The 16,531-nt window shown below is 42.7% G+C and overlaps 1 protein-coding gene across 11 annotated transcripts in view; it reads right to left on the reverse strand.

Annotated features, from left to right (window-relative positions):
• The window catches only part of KDM2A (lysine demethylase 2A), a 105,765-nt gene that overhangs the window by 10,687 nt on the left and 78,547 nt on the right, over positions 1-16,531 (reverse strand). For 10 of the 11 annotated variants that reach the window (XR_016393746.1, XM_089914423.1, XM_022591306.3 and 7 more), the window contains 5 exons: positions 14,686-14,812; positions 11,869-12,263; positions 2,915-2,998; positions 1,209-1,478; positions 537-668 (listed from right to left, as the gene is read on the reverse strand). Coding sequence is in view for 10 of the 11 variants with exons in the window: in XM_089914423.1 (XP_089770549.1) it covers positions 537-668; positions 1,209-1,478; positions 2,915-2,998; positions 11,869-12,263; positions 14,686-14,812 (1,008 nt within the window). In the remaining variant the exon portion in view is untranslated. The remainder of the gene's footprint in view (positions 1-536; positions 669-1,208; positions 1,479-2,914; positions 2,999-11,868; positions 12,264-14,685; positions 14,813-16,531) is intronic. The other variant, XM_089914426.1, reaches the window with a different exon arrangement.

The raw sequence follows: 16,531 nt of genomic DNA on the forward strand, positions 1-16,531 counted from the left end.
CAGTGAAAGTACGGAGTCTTGACCACTGGACCACCAGGGAATTCCTATTACTATTTTTTTTTTTTTTAAAGCTCTCCGGGTGTGCACCGAGCCTGATACAGACTGAACACACATTAAATATTAGCTGACAGTATTACTCTCACCATCTTTCAGGAACTAATATCCAGAGATAAAATGAAGCATGTAACAGAGGCACTTAAAGGCATGAGGCATTCCAAAACATACTAGGCTATGCCACGATGGCCTGGGGACTCCAAACATACCCACCAGAGGCCAGACTGTAAGCTCCATGAGGGTAGGAACCAGGACTATTTTGTGTACCGGTTTATCCTCAGGGTCTAGCACAGTGCCTGACATTGAATACAGACACTGAATCAAGAGCAGATGTTAGACCACTACATGACCCACAGCTGATGGCCCACAGTAGGGATGCTGCCAGCCTCTCATGACAGATGTTCCACTTTCCTCTGCTCCACTCAGTATCTTTAGACATTCTATAAGCGGAGACCTCATGGGCCCCTTAGGCCTCTCCTCACCTGGAGGCAGCCAGGATGAACAATCTCGTTGCAGACACAGCATTCCATGAGTTTCTTCTCAAAGTCCTGTGTCTCCTCATTTTGATCCACCTCTCCACAGAGGGAACACGTGACTGAGTGAGGCAGTCTGGGCTACAAGAGGACAAAGACAGAAACCAAGAAAAGAGCAGGCTTAGATCCTTATCATTTCAGCTTCCCTTTAACCAAAGATGGACGATTTGGTTCCTGTAATTCTCTAGTAAACACTTAGCACAGAGACCGGGTGGTGAGAAGAGAGGTTTTGGCAGGAAAAATGGCTAAGGAAGAAAATGGGGAGAGTCAACTAGCTGAGGACAAGAGACCAAAAGAGATCAGTTTATTTTCAGTTGGCCTGTCCTTGGCCTCTCAGGTCCTTCCTTTCTAATCCACTTAAAGAGGGGACAGACAGCAGTGATTTGCCCTTCAAATGCTGGTCCCTCAGTTGAAAATTGGCTAAGGCTGAAAGATTAAATTCGATTATTTTAAATATTAGATACCTTATTTCTAAACCCAGAGAAAAAAGGGACAAAATGAAGAAAGCCATAAAGAGAGCAAAACCTTGTCTTCCCAACTCTGAAGTCTACACTGTGTGTATTTCGGTCCCCTGGTACCACCCCCCCCTCCCCCATATTCTTTACCCAGCAGATCACTCACTGCCAAGCACTGCCGGAGAACACAGGACTGCTTCATGCGACCAGGGCCCCCAAACTTCTTCATGTCCCTGCAGTAGTGGCAGACACCACACTCTCCTTGCACACAGGCTTTGCATTTTCGACATCGCACTCGTCTCCGCCTGGCTCCTGACACTATGGGGGAGGCAGCAGCTGGCCTCACAGGTGTTAACCGTGGAGCTGGTTTCATAGTGTGAGGCTTTGTGATGGGGATGGTAGGAACCCGCACCTTTGGCCGGGTTGGGAATTTAAGCTAGAAAGAGAAAGCAGTGAGGTCAAACATATCAGGTAGTTTTAAGGACTGGAGGGGGTAGATCACTACACGGCTTGGCAAACTATGGCCAGAGGGCAAACCGTCCACTGCCTGTTTTTGTAAATAAAATTTTATTGGAACAAAACCATGCTCCGTTGTTTATGTTTTGTCCATGGGTGCTTTCAAGCGCAGTGGCAGAACTGAGAAGCTGCAACAGACTGTATGGCCTGCAAAACCTAAAAAAATTATCTTTATTATATTTATTACCTACACATTATCTTTATGGAAAAAGTTTGCCAATCCCTTCAGACTACTTCAGCCCCATCCCTCTCACTCTGCTGAGCTACCCTTCCCTGACGCTTTCTATGTACCAAAGTCATTCCAGGGGCACTCTAATATTTCCTTATCCTGAATATTACTACTCAGAATACATTCCTGAAGAAGACAGTAAACTACTTGAGGGTGAGACCAGTCTTGTTCTTTATTATTCCAAATCCAAGCCTACAACCTGGTACACAGGAGACACTCCAATAATAGGTAAGGGCGGAATAAATCTCTAAGGTATATGTTTATAATTTTAGCACTTGTATTCTACCCTGCTGGTTATCTTTTCAAGAACAAGGACTATGTCTTCCACTTCTTTAATTTCCCACTGTGCCTTAAGTACTTTTCTGACACAGAACACTCAACAGCCAGGGCCAGAAATGCTGTTCTGAGGCAGTCCCATGTGGCCATGCATGAGCCAAGTGGGATGACACTACTTAGGAAGGAGGAAGTGGTTCTTCAAAGACATCTTTTAGATACACACCTTTATATTCTGCCTAAACGTTCCTGGAATGTGATGGCTCTGCAAGTTTTAGCTAGGGAACCAAAGAAGGGCCTAATTTATTTGCCAGGCTCACGACCAGGATCAGAATGCTATCACTGACCTTGACAAAGGACAATATGGGAAAAAACTATACAGGACCTGACTGAAGAGGCATGAAAATTCATAACTGACAATTTACTAATGGGTAACTGCTTTCCTCTCTTTTCAATTCAATACTGAAAAGTCCAAATTAAGGGGAAACTTGAGAGTGTGGTCTCACTCCAATGTAGACATCTAGCCTTTTAAATGTATATGCAATTATTTTAACTAGTTTTACATCAGATGTATGAAAATAATTGAGTCACTGGGCCAGGAGGATAGGAAATGATCCATTCTTGGCATCTGAACCTGGAGGCAGGTCTCCTAGTTTGACAGTTCTGTTAAGAGAGTCACCTCCAAAGATAGCCAATTATCCTGACTTAAGAGGCAAAACAGAACTGAGTAATGATTTTCTGTCAGTTCACACTAATGCAACCAAAGCTGTCTGCCTCTAGTTGTTCTTTTTCTTCCAGGAACAGTAATGGTAAGCCAGCAAAATGTTTCAGCAGCCTGAAGAATAATTTCTTACCTTATCCCTTTTCGGCCACTGTACAATAGGGACTCCAGTGAGCGCTAACTTGGGATCACTGTTGGCAAGCTCCTCCAGCAAAATCTAAGGGTAAGACAGGAGAGAAGAGGGGAAAAAAGGACATAGTGAACAAAGAGCCAACCACTCCTAACAGCATCCAAACTTAGCCTCAGTCCCCCTAAGCACCAAGGTGAAGGGCAGGCTGGCAACTGTCTATATTTTCCCTTCATATAGAGAGAGACTCACTGCAAAACTAATCGAAGATGGAAAAGAACTCAAACGAGTGCAGTACTATCAAGACTTCAAATTTACCTTTGCTTCCAACCCCATACTTGTGTACTTACTGTAACCACTTATGCTACCACTGTGACAAGTGTTGTCACACAGTTCTATATATGACAGTAAAACTTTACCTCACCCCATTACTCTTCTACACCAGTTAACGAGTATTATCATGTATTTAAATATTGCCTTCATTTTGCAGATGTTATTGGTGAAGTGGCAAAAAAAAAAGGATTGGCTAATACTGAATTAATAATATGAACAGCAGGGTCTTAATGTCTTGATTCAACCCCGGGCTGTGTTCTTCTAAGGCTGATTACAGAAATCTCAATCTCAAATCTCTCTCTCTCTCTCTCTCTCACACACACACACAGACACACACACACAGACAGACACACACACACACACACACACACACACAGAGTTATTTGCCTTTATTCCCATAAAGGGGAGCAGGAACTACCTTAGGGGCAATAGTTCCCATGACTTTAGCCAATCTAGTTTGAATGACTTCAGGTACAATTCTACAGTAAGAAACTGCCACTCAAGTGAGTCACACTAGTTGAGTGTTATTTTGAAACAAATCTTTTACGTTTTAGACAGAAATTTCTGAGTCCCAAACCTTCTAGCAGAACGAAATCCCTCCTCATCTGACCTCATGAGCCCTAAAGCAATGGCAACTGCAAAAAAACACAAATCCAGAAGACAAGTTACACAATTTCTTTCTCGTTGCTTTAGGTGTATACAGGATATTAACTGTTTCAGGGAAAAGTAAACTTTGATCCTGGACAGGCCAGCATGCCTGGGCCATTTTTAATAATAATTCTCCTAACCCCGTGGGGTCTGTGCCTAGAGACCAGGGCTTTTTGAAGCATGAGGCATTTCTCTACCAAGTTTTTTCATCCTTAACCTAAGGATCATGCTCCAAATCCAGAGTTGGGACTCAGAAAGACCCTTTAACTCATACCCATGAAGCTCCGCCACGATGATCCCCTTTGCCAAATCTCCAGATGCCTCTCACACTCCCCCAAACTGATTTCATTTGCAGACGTTTTATTTACTTCGAGTTGCTATGGCACCCTATTCTGGAGCCTCCTCTTAGCACCACACTGCGTGGGGGTGAAGAGGCGGGGTGCAGTGCCACGTGGGACTAGGCTCTGGTACGGGCTCCTAATCTCCCCAGGGTGAAAAATTCAGGTCCATTCAAAATGTGTGCTAGGGAGTGCACGGCTCCCCTCCCCCACTTCGCACTGCCGAGGAGTAGGACTCTGCCCATTTCCTCTGCCTGCGAGCACTGAGCTGTCCACAAACAGGGACTTTCCACTTTCAGCAAAACAGACTACACAGAAAGATCCGCAATTGTTTAAGAGTAGAAAAGGAACCTAACTATTCACCAAAAGCAGTCCACCTGCAAGACTTCTGTGGGGGACAGGGAAGGGTAGGTGGAGAAACTGTGTCTGTGTTGGGGTGCAGGGCGGGTGGAGGGGGGCAGCTGTTCACACATACACGACTCAGTTACTAGGGTCTGTGTGGGTGTGGAGGGAAATGCAGATTTCCTTCCAAGCCTTATTTCACCGGGGCCATACGACCAAGCACGACCAAGCACGTCCTGCCTTCATCAAAAAAGGCAGACTCCAGCTGAGGCCCTTCAAGAAACCATATAAAGAAGCCACCACCCTTCACCAGAGGGGGTTTGGGACAGGGAGCGGGGGTGGAGTGCGGAAAGGCTGACGCCTATCTAGGCTCCTGGCATTCGAGAGAATGTTCAAGCACAAGCCCACACCCGACACAGCCCAGGAAGGGGAAGAGAACCACGGGCGCCTGAGTAGAGAAGGGGAAAAGATTCCCAAAAGCCAAACGACCCAATTTGAAAGCACATCCCACCAGAAGGGGAACAAGTGCAGTGACGGCACAACCAACACCTAAGCATTGTCCCGGACTCGCTCGGCAGGCAGTTCTTCTGCCTCTTCACCAAGACAAAGTCCCTACAGTTACATACACCCCGAACCAGAAAGGGTTTGCCGCCCGCCTGCCTGACCTTGCGTTTCTCGTCGCTCTGGAGCTGCCGAGGCTCTTGGTTGAAGTTTCCCCAGCGTCTTTGTTTTGCTTTCTGTATTGGAAGTTGTGCTGAAGGACTTAGGTTTTCTGCCTCTAGGAAAAATCCCAATTTACTTGAAAATTCTGAAATCTCCCAGAGCAGCTAAGGCAGGACAGTCGGGCTAACCCCTTCAGGTTACCCAGAGGGAGCGGCGTGCAGTGCTCTAAGCTCCTTCTCGAGCCCTTCAGCTCAGCCGCGGCTTCCTGTGACTGCGAACAATGCTGCTGCGTCACCCACATGCAGCTCCCAGAAATGCTTTGCAACGGAAGATGGCAGGAGGGGAGCCGAGCTCTAGTGAGCAAGCCAGCAGAGGGCCCAGCGTCCTGCGGCAGAGTCAGGAGGGGGTGTGCTGGGCAGGCGCTCTCTGCCCGGCGATTGGAGGAGAGCCCGCCGGGGAGGTGAGCCGGCCACGCCCCGCCTTCTCCCTCCCACCGTCACCGCAAGAGGAGAACCCAGGGCCGGCCCCCAGGGCTCTCGCTGGCTGACTTCGGAAGGCGCCAGCAAAGGCAAGGCTTTAACCCATTCCAAGTCTGGTCCCGCGTTTGTCCTTGCCTCGGTCCACACCCTTCCCCCCAGGGTCACCTCTTATGGTCACAGCCGGTGCTCTCACTGGCTGCACACACCGATCTCTCCCCACTCTCAGGCAGACAGCGAGTCGCCCGAAGTTCAGCTTCTGCAGCTGGGCCAGGCCCCGAAGCTGAGCTCCTCTGGAGTTACCTTCACTCCCTGAACAACCGGCCTGCTTCACCTGCCCCTCCCCCAGCCCAGAATCCAGAACCAGCACACGTTCCCAGAAAAACCTTCAGAATGACACATTTCAACCAATACTGAGGTATTCAATACAATACGTCTGTTTAATATCAGCTACTTCCACAACAGATCCCGGCCTCTGCTCACCACCCGGGGAGCCTCCCACAGTGAGAGAACCGCCTGGGCAGCTCTGCTGGCAGTTCCCTCGTGACCAAGTCAGACCAGCTGAGGCGCAATCTCAGGTCAAGGAGCTTTACTCTCCTACCTCTCCTACCTCGGAACCAGGCACAGGGAACCAGGGGAAGTGCAGCTGCCAACTCCACACCTGCCAGTCTCCTGGGACCCTGCCCCTTGGACTACCCCGCCCTCAGGGCACCAGCACTCCTGCACATCTCCTCTGCCTATGCCAGTTGTCTGTTCTGCCTGCCTCTTTCTTGATATTCCCTGGATGAAGCAGCCAGCCTCACATCCTGTCAGACACCTCCATGCCACTTCTGACGGCCACTCGAGTGACACGTGTCACCCACTCTCCACGCACCGATCCACGGTCAGGGTTAAGCTCAGACAGAATAAGCACTCTCTCAGGCTACAGTGTCCCATATATTGGGGCCAGATTTATGTAATTTTTAGACTCTAATAAATGTAACTTGGCTTTTTTGGAAATGACAGAAGCTGCTTTGAAATAAACATCTCAGGCCACTGAGAACCTAGCTCTTAACCACTGGAAACATGCTTATTTATTCTAGCTTATTCCAGGACAGTTGTTTCAGTGAGTTTCTGGTGCAGGCAATGGTCTAATAGGCTCTCTGGGGCCTGGGGCTTTGGATGCCGGTCTCTGCATATTTTAATTTTTACAGTAGTTTACCAAGGAAAAGGAGGGACTTTCGTGCTCTTCTGTGGAGCTCTTCCTGGAAATGTTTGAATGGTCATTCTAATCCTAAACCTCATTTGCACTTTTATCTTAAGACTCAGAGACCCTGTGTAATTTAGTCTTAATCACTGGACTGCCTGGGAAGTCCCTAGCCTATTATGTTAGAAAAACCTTCCTTAACAGGTGTGAGAGGTCTTCTTGGAAAATGCTTGTTTTGGTCTTAGTGTTATCTAACCTAGAGGGATGATGAAGTATGCACAAATACTTGAGAAACAAGTTACTCCAAAACAAAACAAAACACAAGTTCAAGTTGTAGCAAGCAGAAATTCTAAAGGCCACCGGAGAAGGACAAAAACCAGACAGGGCACTAGGAAACTCACTCCACATAAGTTTTCAAATCACACATTAAACAAGACCTAATTTTTTTCTCTTATTAATTCAGAATAAAAGATAGGCAACAAAGATGAGAATAAGAATATAACATTATATAATACAGGAATATAATGAAAATATTTTTAAATAATTGTATCTATTTTAACCTAACCTATATGCCTTGGAGCTGAGTTATTTAAAACTTTTTAGTCAGTAAGAATATGTGAATTATTACAAATACCTTGTCAGTAAAAATTGCAAATGAAGTTTTATTTATACAAGTTCTTTTTTTCCCTCCTCATCTGGCTTAATGGACTAAGTTCTAATTACACTGGGTCCTCTATCAGCTCTTCTCTTTATTAGTGTCAGAATCACTCCCAAAGTGTCAGATGAAGGAAATTTCTGATTAGTGTTTCTGTATTTATTCACAACCGTAACTCTCTGCTTCAGTCCCATCATACTCCTGGGATGGAGCTTAGTGTAAATTTTTACATCACAGTTACAAGATAAAATGTTAGAATCTTAGATCAGAGCAGCAGTAGCCAATTGTACCACAAAGAAAAAATTTCAAATTTATAAATTGAGAGCTTTCATCATTTAGACAATGTTGTAGTAATCAATCTGTATCATCTAACAGGAAAGTTTATTAACTGGTAAATTAAAAAGACTGGCACCTCCTTCCCTTAGAACAGAATCGACCACCCGCCCCTCAGTGTCATGCCCAGCACCTGTAAACCTAGAAGGCACTTACTTTCTTAGCCCACTTAAAATGCCTGCTCCACCACTGGACTGTAAGACCCCTGAGGGTTTGGTCCACAGTATGTTCGCATATTTATACCAACTCTAAGCCTGGTTCCTGGCAGAGAGTAGGCAGGCATTATTCACATTAGTGGAATAAGTGAATTTCATAGATCTGTAACAGTTAATTTTTTTCTGTAATAATGATACTGTTTATTAAGTACTTTACTAACATTATCATTAATTTTCACAACATCCCCACTGAGGTAGATGTTATTTTACAGAGGAGAAAACATGCTTTTATAGATCTAGTATCCTGCCCAAAAGTCACATGTTTGCCAAGCTTATCAAAAGGTTTTAGAGAAAACAGGAAAGTAGAAAAATATTCAATAACACTGAAATTGTTTCATTAAGTGAGCTGGGCAGCCAAATGTATTGATATATTAAAAGCTTCTTTATATAATACACACACACACACACACACACACATACATTAAGAGCTCCTTTATTACCAAAATAACACAAACAGAACAGTAAAGTCTGATTAAAAATTCAGTCTTCCAGCCGACTCCCACCATCTTGCTATGACGCACTGTCAGCAGTTGATATGCCCCCCTCCAGCCCCGCTGTAATGCACATACAAAGACACTTTTTCTTACATTAATGGGATTGCACTATACATACTGCTCCAGGTCCTGCCTCTTTATTCAACATTTCTCAAGAACATGGCCTCTCAATTTTAGATTAGGAGCCAAGGTTACTCACACCCCTCCCAAATAAGACTTTACACATGCTCATTACTTTCCCCTGAACTCTGCCAATAAATCAAAACTTTTTAATGCCTCATTTTTCATCTAATTCCCTTCAAACTCTATACTCTATGATCTTTCTTCAACACTGCAGAACATTTTAGAATCTTCAAAGCCCTTTTACCACATCAGTAAAATTGACTTTTCTCTCAGGGAATAGGTAATTATGGATGTCTTGAGATATCCACCAATTTTCCTCTCATCTCTTCTCCTAGTTATTTGTGAGAGTCATATAGGCTACAACAAGAAACAATCCCTCTCTCTGCAGGAAGGGTAAACTCTGGGCTTGCTTTTGTCCTTTGCTGCAGTGTAGCCTTCTGTGCTGCCACAGCACCAAGTTCTCTAGCACTGCAGTCTCCAGCTGTGGCAGTGATTCAGCACCCACCCAATCCAATGCTTTTTCCTTTTTGGTGATGCTTAGATTCTCGAAGTATTTAAGCCATAAACTCAGTGTTATCTAAAGCTCAGATTAAATATAACTGGTCAAATATAGGAATAATCCGTTTGATCTTAAGTGAAACTACCTGCAGAACTGGGTTCTAAATCTTTTGCCTTCTGTTATCAGCTACATTTTGACTATGGTATTGGGTAAACAAGAGAAGGGAGAATTCAAACACTGTCGGTCTATGCAGTCATCCTACTGGGCCACTCGTTCCTCATGCTCTGGTCTCTATGCCACTCTGTCTTAGTGAGCAATGGCAGCCAGATTCTCCATGATTCCTGATAAACAGGAAGCTCTCTCTAGACACTTTTCACAGTGTTAAGAGTTCTCTTTAGATGGCTCTTCTTAACTCATTCCCTTTCTTGCTGCCTCCTTTTACTCTGCTTAATATTTGACACAAATCTTTCTACATTTTCCCCTATCACTCTGCCTCTGCAAATATCCTTATTTAACTACGGTTAAGGGAGTTTGTGTATTTCTATCATGACATTTGACCTGTACAACTGGTTAGTGAATTATAATATGACTTCCTACAACTGGATTCAATGAAATCAAATCCATCTATAGACATCCTTTAGGATTAAAAAGATATTTTTCTTTTTCATGAATTAGAAATACAGATTCCCCAGGCCACAAGAACATTAGTGAGAGATAAACTTACAAATCTTTCTTCTTAGGGTTCCTAAAGGCAATTATACAAGTTAATAAGTCGCCAAAGTCACGATTTAATGTTTCCTATATGCATCCATGATGGAATAGCTACATGAAAAAAGAAACTTCTGGGGAGTTCCCTGGTGGCCTAGTGGTTAGGATTCTAGGCTTCCACTGCCGTGACCTGGGGTCAATCACTGGTCAGGGAACTGAGATGGTGAAAGCCACGCGGCGCGGCCAAAAAAAGGAGAACCTTCTGTAGAAAAAAAGATGATGTTACACTCAAACTCTCAGGAAAACATAATTATACACGTCCCATCACAATGGAAAAGAAAAAATGCAAGTGCCCTTTGTTCACTCAGGGGTGGGAAGTGAGTTTGGGAACTGGTTTGTGAGTCTGGAAAAGTAGGCTAAGTTTGTTTTGCTGCACATTAATCATGACAGATATAGGACCACACCCACCTGGAACTTTGTTATTTCCTCCCATAAATACAAGCCACAATGATAACCACCTGCCTTGTCTAGAACAGCTGTATAAAACCAAACTATAAAAACCAACTGTCTAGCTTCTATCACTATGGAGAGGACCAACCTCACTAGGGTACCACCCCTTTTAGTCTCTTAAAGTTTTTACCACTTCACTGATGCATAAACAGTAAGATATAATTAAAATGTCAATCGAAGAAAGAAAACATTAAAAAAATTAAAAGTCTAGGTCCTATCCCAGTCTCGGAATTCTTTCCTGAGGTATCTGGCAGAAGGTAGGGAGCACCTCAGCTGGTTGGTTAGAGGTGGCCAAGGGAAAACTTGAATCAGGAATCAGGAATGGAAAAGATGTGCTATGAGATATTTTGCCCATCTTCCTTGAGGTCACTAAAATTATTCCTTATAAATTCTTCTGTGGCTTAAAACAATCTATATGACAGGTCTGAAAAATAACACTTACTACAAATGGTGAACTGACTTTCTAATACACATACCCATGCCCTGCATCCAAGACATAATTCCAAACAGTGACTTAAAGACTTTTTGGTGTTCATATTAATGGTTACTTGTGTGTGTGTGTGTGTGTGTGTGTGTGTGTGTGTGTCCGCGCCAGGTGGCATGTAGGATCTTAGTTCTCTGACCAGGGATCTAACCCATGTCCCCCTGCAGTGGCAGCGCAGAGTCTTAACCACTAGACCACCAGGGAAGTCCCCAATGTTTATGTATAAGGAAAGATTTAATAGAACTCTCTCCAGTTCAGACAGCTCAAATCTGGATTCCTTAAAAATAAGCTCATTTCTTTGAGACCAATATATGAGGGCTGGGCTGGGCTTTGAAGATTACTAATGCTTGGAGACTTATTGAGAAAGAAGAAAAATATACAACAAGAAGAAACTTGAAATAGCAATAGGATGAATTATGTTTAAAATGACACTCTTCTCAAAAGTTGCCCCAATGTATTTAAGTCTTAATACTAGATAAATTTGAAGCTAAATATGTTAAACATGCTCAACATAACCCAACATTTCAATTTCTTTCCTCTAAATCTGCTTGGGGTAAGACTGCTAGAGATTGTTATTGGCCACTTTTGCTCTGAAATAGGCCTCTTTATCTTAGTGTAACTTAAGTTCAAAGTAACATTTCTTAATACAAACATTTTCTCGGGCTCTTGCTTTTTTTAGGGTCAGCCTGAAACCAGCATTTTTAGGACTAGATTTAAGTCCTAACTGAACGTACAAATGTTAGTATTTTCATAACAGGGACCTAACCTCATTCTAGGAATTGAAACACTGTACAGTCCAAACACACACACACACACACACACACACACACACACACTTAACTTCTTTCTCGCTGAACCAAGATTACCCAAAACTCCCAAATTTTCTCTCAGAATCCAGAAACTGAATGCCCTAGCCAGATCAATAGCTGTCATGCAAAATAACCAACCCTTACCTTTACATCAGCAATGAGAGCATCTTCGTCTTCTATCCCTGTAGGGACACATTTCTTGTGCAGTGGCAGAGACTCCAATTTATCTACAAGGCAACGAAGGCCTTCAAGCTCAAAATGGGTCAGATGCACCTGTCGGTCCTTTCTGGGGCTACACTGGGGATCCCATACTTGGCCATTGTGGGAGCCCCGGCTAGAGTCAGAGGATGAGTCCCCAGACAAAGTTTTCTTCAGACTTGGAAGACTTCGGCAGGTTTTGCCCAGTCCATCATAATCCAGGTTAACCCCATTGGCTACGGGGCTAGTGAGGACAGAACGCCTGCTGCTCAAGCGCCGGGGTTCTCGATCTACTGCTTCCTCATCCCCATTTCCAGACTCCAACCCATTTAACTCCAAATCTGCCAGTATGAAGAGAAAATGCAGTAAGAACATGACACATGGCCATGTGATCAACAAGAGAAATAGGTAGTATGGGAGGGGCCTTGAGGTTATAAATGACAAAGCTGTCACATTTTAAAAATGGTCTTCCCTATTCCAACCAATTTGTCCACTGTTGAAAACCATTTACAGGTAAAAACAGGATCCTGAGCTAGCAGGACAACTGAGGTAACAGTCAACTGGATTTTTAAAAGATTGGGAAGGGTGCAGTCTTTAAACTGTGTGCTAGAAATAAGTTACCTATGAAAATAGCTGTAAATTAGTTTCAAGTTCAAACTTAATTTGGGTATTATGGGATTTCATTATCTTTTAAAAAAATAGTATGAAGCACATATATTTAAAAAGTAGTTTTGTTCAAAGTTTTCACCATAAAATTAAGCTTTGGAATTGAAATCTTAGCAACATGGCTAATAAAACAAAGTGAATATTTTTTAAAATAAAGATTTTGATAATCAAAACAAAGTGAAAATAAAAGTTTTAATGAAAGAAGGATTTTAAAATGTTAACTGATCTTTTATTATGAAAGTAACACATGTTGACTATTAATAATTTAGAAAATACAGGAAGGTGCAAAGAAGTAAATAAGTCATCCCATATCTCTCCACCCTTGGATAACAACTCAGTGTGATGTATCTTCTTTCCATCTTTTCCTATACATATGTGTATGACTATGACTCGATGTATTTTTTTTTGTAAACCTTATAATTTATTTAATTAATTTATTTTTGGCTGCGTTGGATCTTCATCGCTGCGCACGGGCTTTTCTCTAGTTGTGGCGAGCGGGAGCTGCTCTTCGTTGCGGTGCGTGGGCATCTCATTGCAGTGGCTTCTCTTGTTGCAGAGCACGGCTCTAGGGGCGCAGGCTTCAGTAGTTGTGCCACATGGGCTCAGTAGTTGTGGCTCGTGGGCTCTAGAGCGCAGGCTCAGTAGTTGTGGCACACGGGCTTAGTTGCTCTGTGGCATGGGGGATCTTCCCGGACCAGGGCTCGAACCTGTGTCCCCTGCATTGGCAGGCGGATTCTTAACCACTGTGCCACCAGGGAAGCCCGACTTGATGTATTTTTAAACAAAATTAGGATCATGCTGTATGTACAATTCTGTATCTTGCTTTCATGTATTGGTGAGCATGTTTCAGAAATGCTAAGGCAAAAAGTATCTTGCTTGGATTGAAGACTCTCCATTAAATATATGACCACAGGATACTACAGTGTTGGCTCCTCTTTATTTTTAAGGCATGGAATAGCCTAAAAATGTATAACTGAAACTATCTTGACATCCAATAAAGTATTTCTCTTGATAGAAGTTGGGGAAACATTAAAGCACAGAGGTTAAGAAAATACATTTTAGAATCTTACCAACATGGTTTAAGCTGTAGCTTTCCCACTTATTAACTCTTAGATCACGAACAAGTTTTTTAATCTCCTTGAACCTTAATGCCCCCATTTGTAAAATATGCATAATAATACCTACACCTCACAGCTAATAATAATAACTTAATGTATATAAGCTGCTTAGTTTGGTGCCTGGAATATAGTAAGAGTAATTATGATGATACGATCCTAGTTTTTATTGTGCCAAAGACCATTCTTTACAGAATAAAACATTTTAGACACCTGATTACTCTTCTCTTTTTTTTGGCTGCGCTGTGTGGCTTGCGGGATCTTAGTTCTCCCACCAGGGACTGAACCTGGGCCATGGCAGTGAACGTGCGGAGTCCTAACCACTGGACCACCAGGGAATTTCCAACTGATTACTTTCGTGAGGAGCTAAGTACTAACAACTCAGACAAAGATGAGATCCAGAATATTTCATTTAGCCCTAGTAATTCACATCTGGGTAGAAGGATCAGCTGTAACCAGTGTTCAACTTCAGTGAATGGATTTGGTACTTCTAAGTAGATAAGTAAAAAAGACAAACCATAAAAACAGAACTACTAGACTTCCCTGGTGGCGCAGTGGTTAAGAATCTGCCTGCCAATGCAGGGGACACGGGTTCGAGCCCTGGTCTGGGAAGATCCCACATGCTGCGGAGCAACTAAGCCTGTGTGCCACAACTACTGAGCCTGCGCTCTAGAGCCTGCAAGCCACAACTACTGAGCCCATGTGCCACAACTACTGAAGCCTGAGTGCCTAGAACCCATGCTCCGCAACAAGAGAAGCCACCGCAATGAGAAGCCCATGCACCGTAACGAAGAGTAGCCCCTGCTCGCCTCAACCAGATAAAGCCCACAACGCAGCAATGAAGACCCCACGCAACCATAAATAAGTTAATTAATTAATTAAAAACAAAACAAAACTACTGAGCAACAGCCTACGGAATAGTCCCAGTCTCACCCTCAGTCCTGCAGAGTATCTTGAAAGTTCATGTAGGTGGAACACTTACCCATGCTAAGGGACTCTTTCTGAAATTCCTTAGTTAAGTGGGAACGGTTGGTTATGCAGTACACATAGCGCTCCAACACGTACCAACACATCTCATAGTAGAATGGATAGCGGAACTTATTTGGAACCTACACAGGAAAAAAATGATGAAAAAATCAAGCTGATAATAATTTTCAAGGAAAGAGAGTAACAAACAATCACTGCAATAATTAGCCCAGGAAAAGCACTCTCTAAGTAACCTGCAAACCTAAGTTGTCATGTGGAGCAAGAACTTAAGTGGATCTGTCAACTTAGAAAATGTTGGTCTTGGGAAATAATCACTAAAGATAAAAGGTACTTGGAAAGACCATTTAGAACTATCAAGAAGCTGTCTTATTGAGTGGGAAAGCATCAAAAACAAGTTTCAAGACAGAGAGTAAAATGTTAGTAAGACACAATATACTTAATTGAGAAAATTGTTTTAGGGTTCTTAGGATACAAAGGCATACCAACCACTCTTGCCTTTACTGTGGTTTTACCCTGAACCAGAAGGCCATGAAACACAGAATATAATAGGAAATCAGGACATGAGATAAAGTTATATGTTTTTATTATGTCCTTACATATATGAAAGTATGATTAGAGATGCATTCTCAAGGTATATCTAGTCTAGGACATGAGACTGAGTACTTGCCCCACTATTAACTCTCAGCTTGCCCGTCGCATACATTGTAGTCTACCAAAATGGTATGTCCACACATCAGGTTACTACTCCACGTGGCCTAATCAGTTGCTATCTTTAGTCTTCTTTCCAATTCTCCCCAAAAGTAGCATGAAATTATTCCAGCTGAATTATAATAAAAATAATTGCCCTTTAGATCTACCATAGTCAAGGAAATGGCAAATCAGCATGGATCAACGAGTGAGAAAGATCAACCATGGGGACTATCCTAAATACAGGCATAACTCATTTTATTGTGCTTTTGCTTTACTGAGTTTTACAAATTGAAGGTTTGTAGCAACCCTGCACTGTCAAATGACGGTTAGCATTTTTTTAGCAATAAAGTATACTTTAATTAAGGTATCTACTTTTTTTTTTAAGACATAATGCTACTGTACACTAAGAGACTACATGTAATGTAAACATAACTTTTATATGCACTGGAAAACCAAAAAAATTCATGTGACTCAGTTTACTGCAATATTCGCTTTATCGCAGTGGTCTGGAACCAAATCTGCCATATCTCTGAGGTATGCCTGTATATTCTGCCCGTCTTCTTTCAGAGAGGCCATCTCTCAAAAGGATAAGGCAAACAATACTTTTACGATTGTTTTGAATATGTAACTCCTGAAAATGTTCCCACCTCCTTTCAAAGCTCCATGTCAGGTAGTCTTCCCCAGTCAAGGAGACCCAGATGGGAGTCCCTTTTCAAAACCCTTCACTAGGTCACAGGGCATCACTGTGGAATGAGGAGATCACTTTCCTCATTGCAAGGCAGGAGACACATGTACTTTTCATTAGCTTTAAAACGCAGAGGCTTCAGGCTCCGAATCTCGGTCTCTCATTGCCACTACATCTTTAACAACTAGAAGAGGTTTATCCACCCTTATTTGAAAATCAAATTAATTTACTTCTGGTACAGTAGGAGGGAACACAAGAATTAACAGATACTTGATCCCCCCCAAATTAAACATAATATACTGGACTTCTCTGCTCGCCTTTTAAGTTTTATTAACACTTTTCTGAAAGGTCTTTTTTAAAAGTTCAGGACAACCCAAAATTCTAAAACCTCTGGGACTCTGTTGAGAGCGGAGTAATACTGACAGAAAATAAATAAATAAAATATAAAATGGGCATTAAACTTTTG

This window comes from Delphinapterus leucas, chromosome 7 (assembly GCF_059928025.1).
Source record: "Delphinapterus leucas isolate spDelLeu-1000000601 "Yukka" chromosome 7, BTC_Dleu_Yukka2, whole genome shotgun sequence".
NCBI classification, from domain to species: domain Eukaryota; kingdom Metazoa; phylum Chordata; class Mammalia; order Artiodactyla; family Monodontidae; genus Delphinapterus; species Delphinapterus leucas.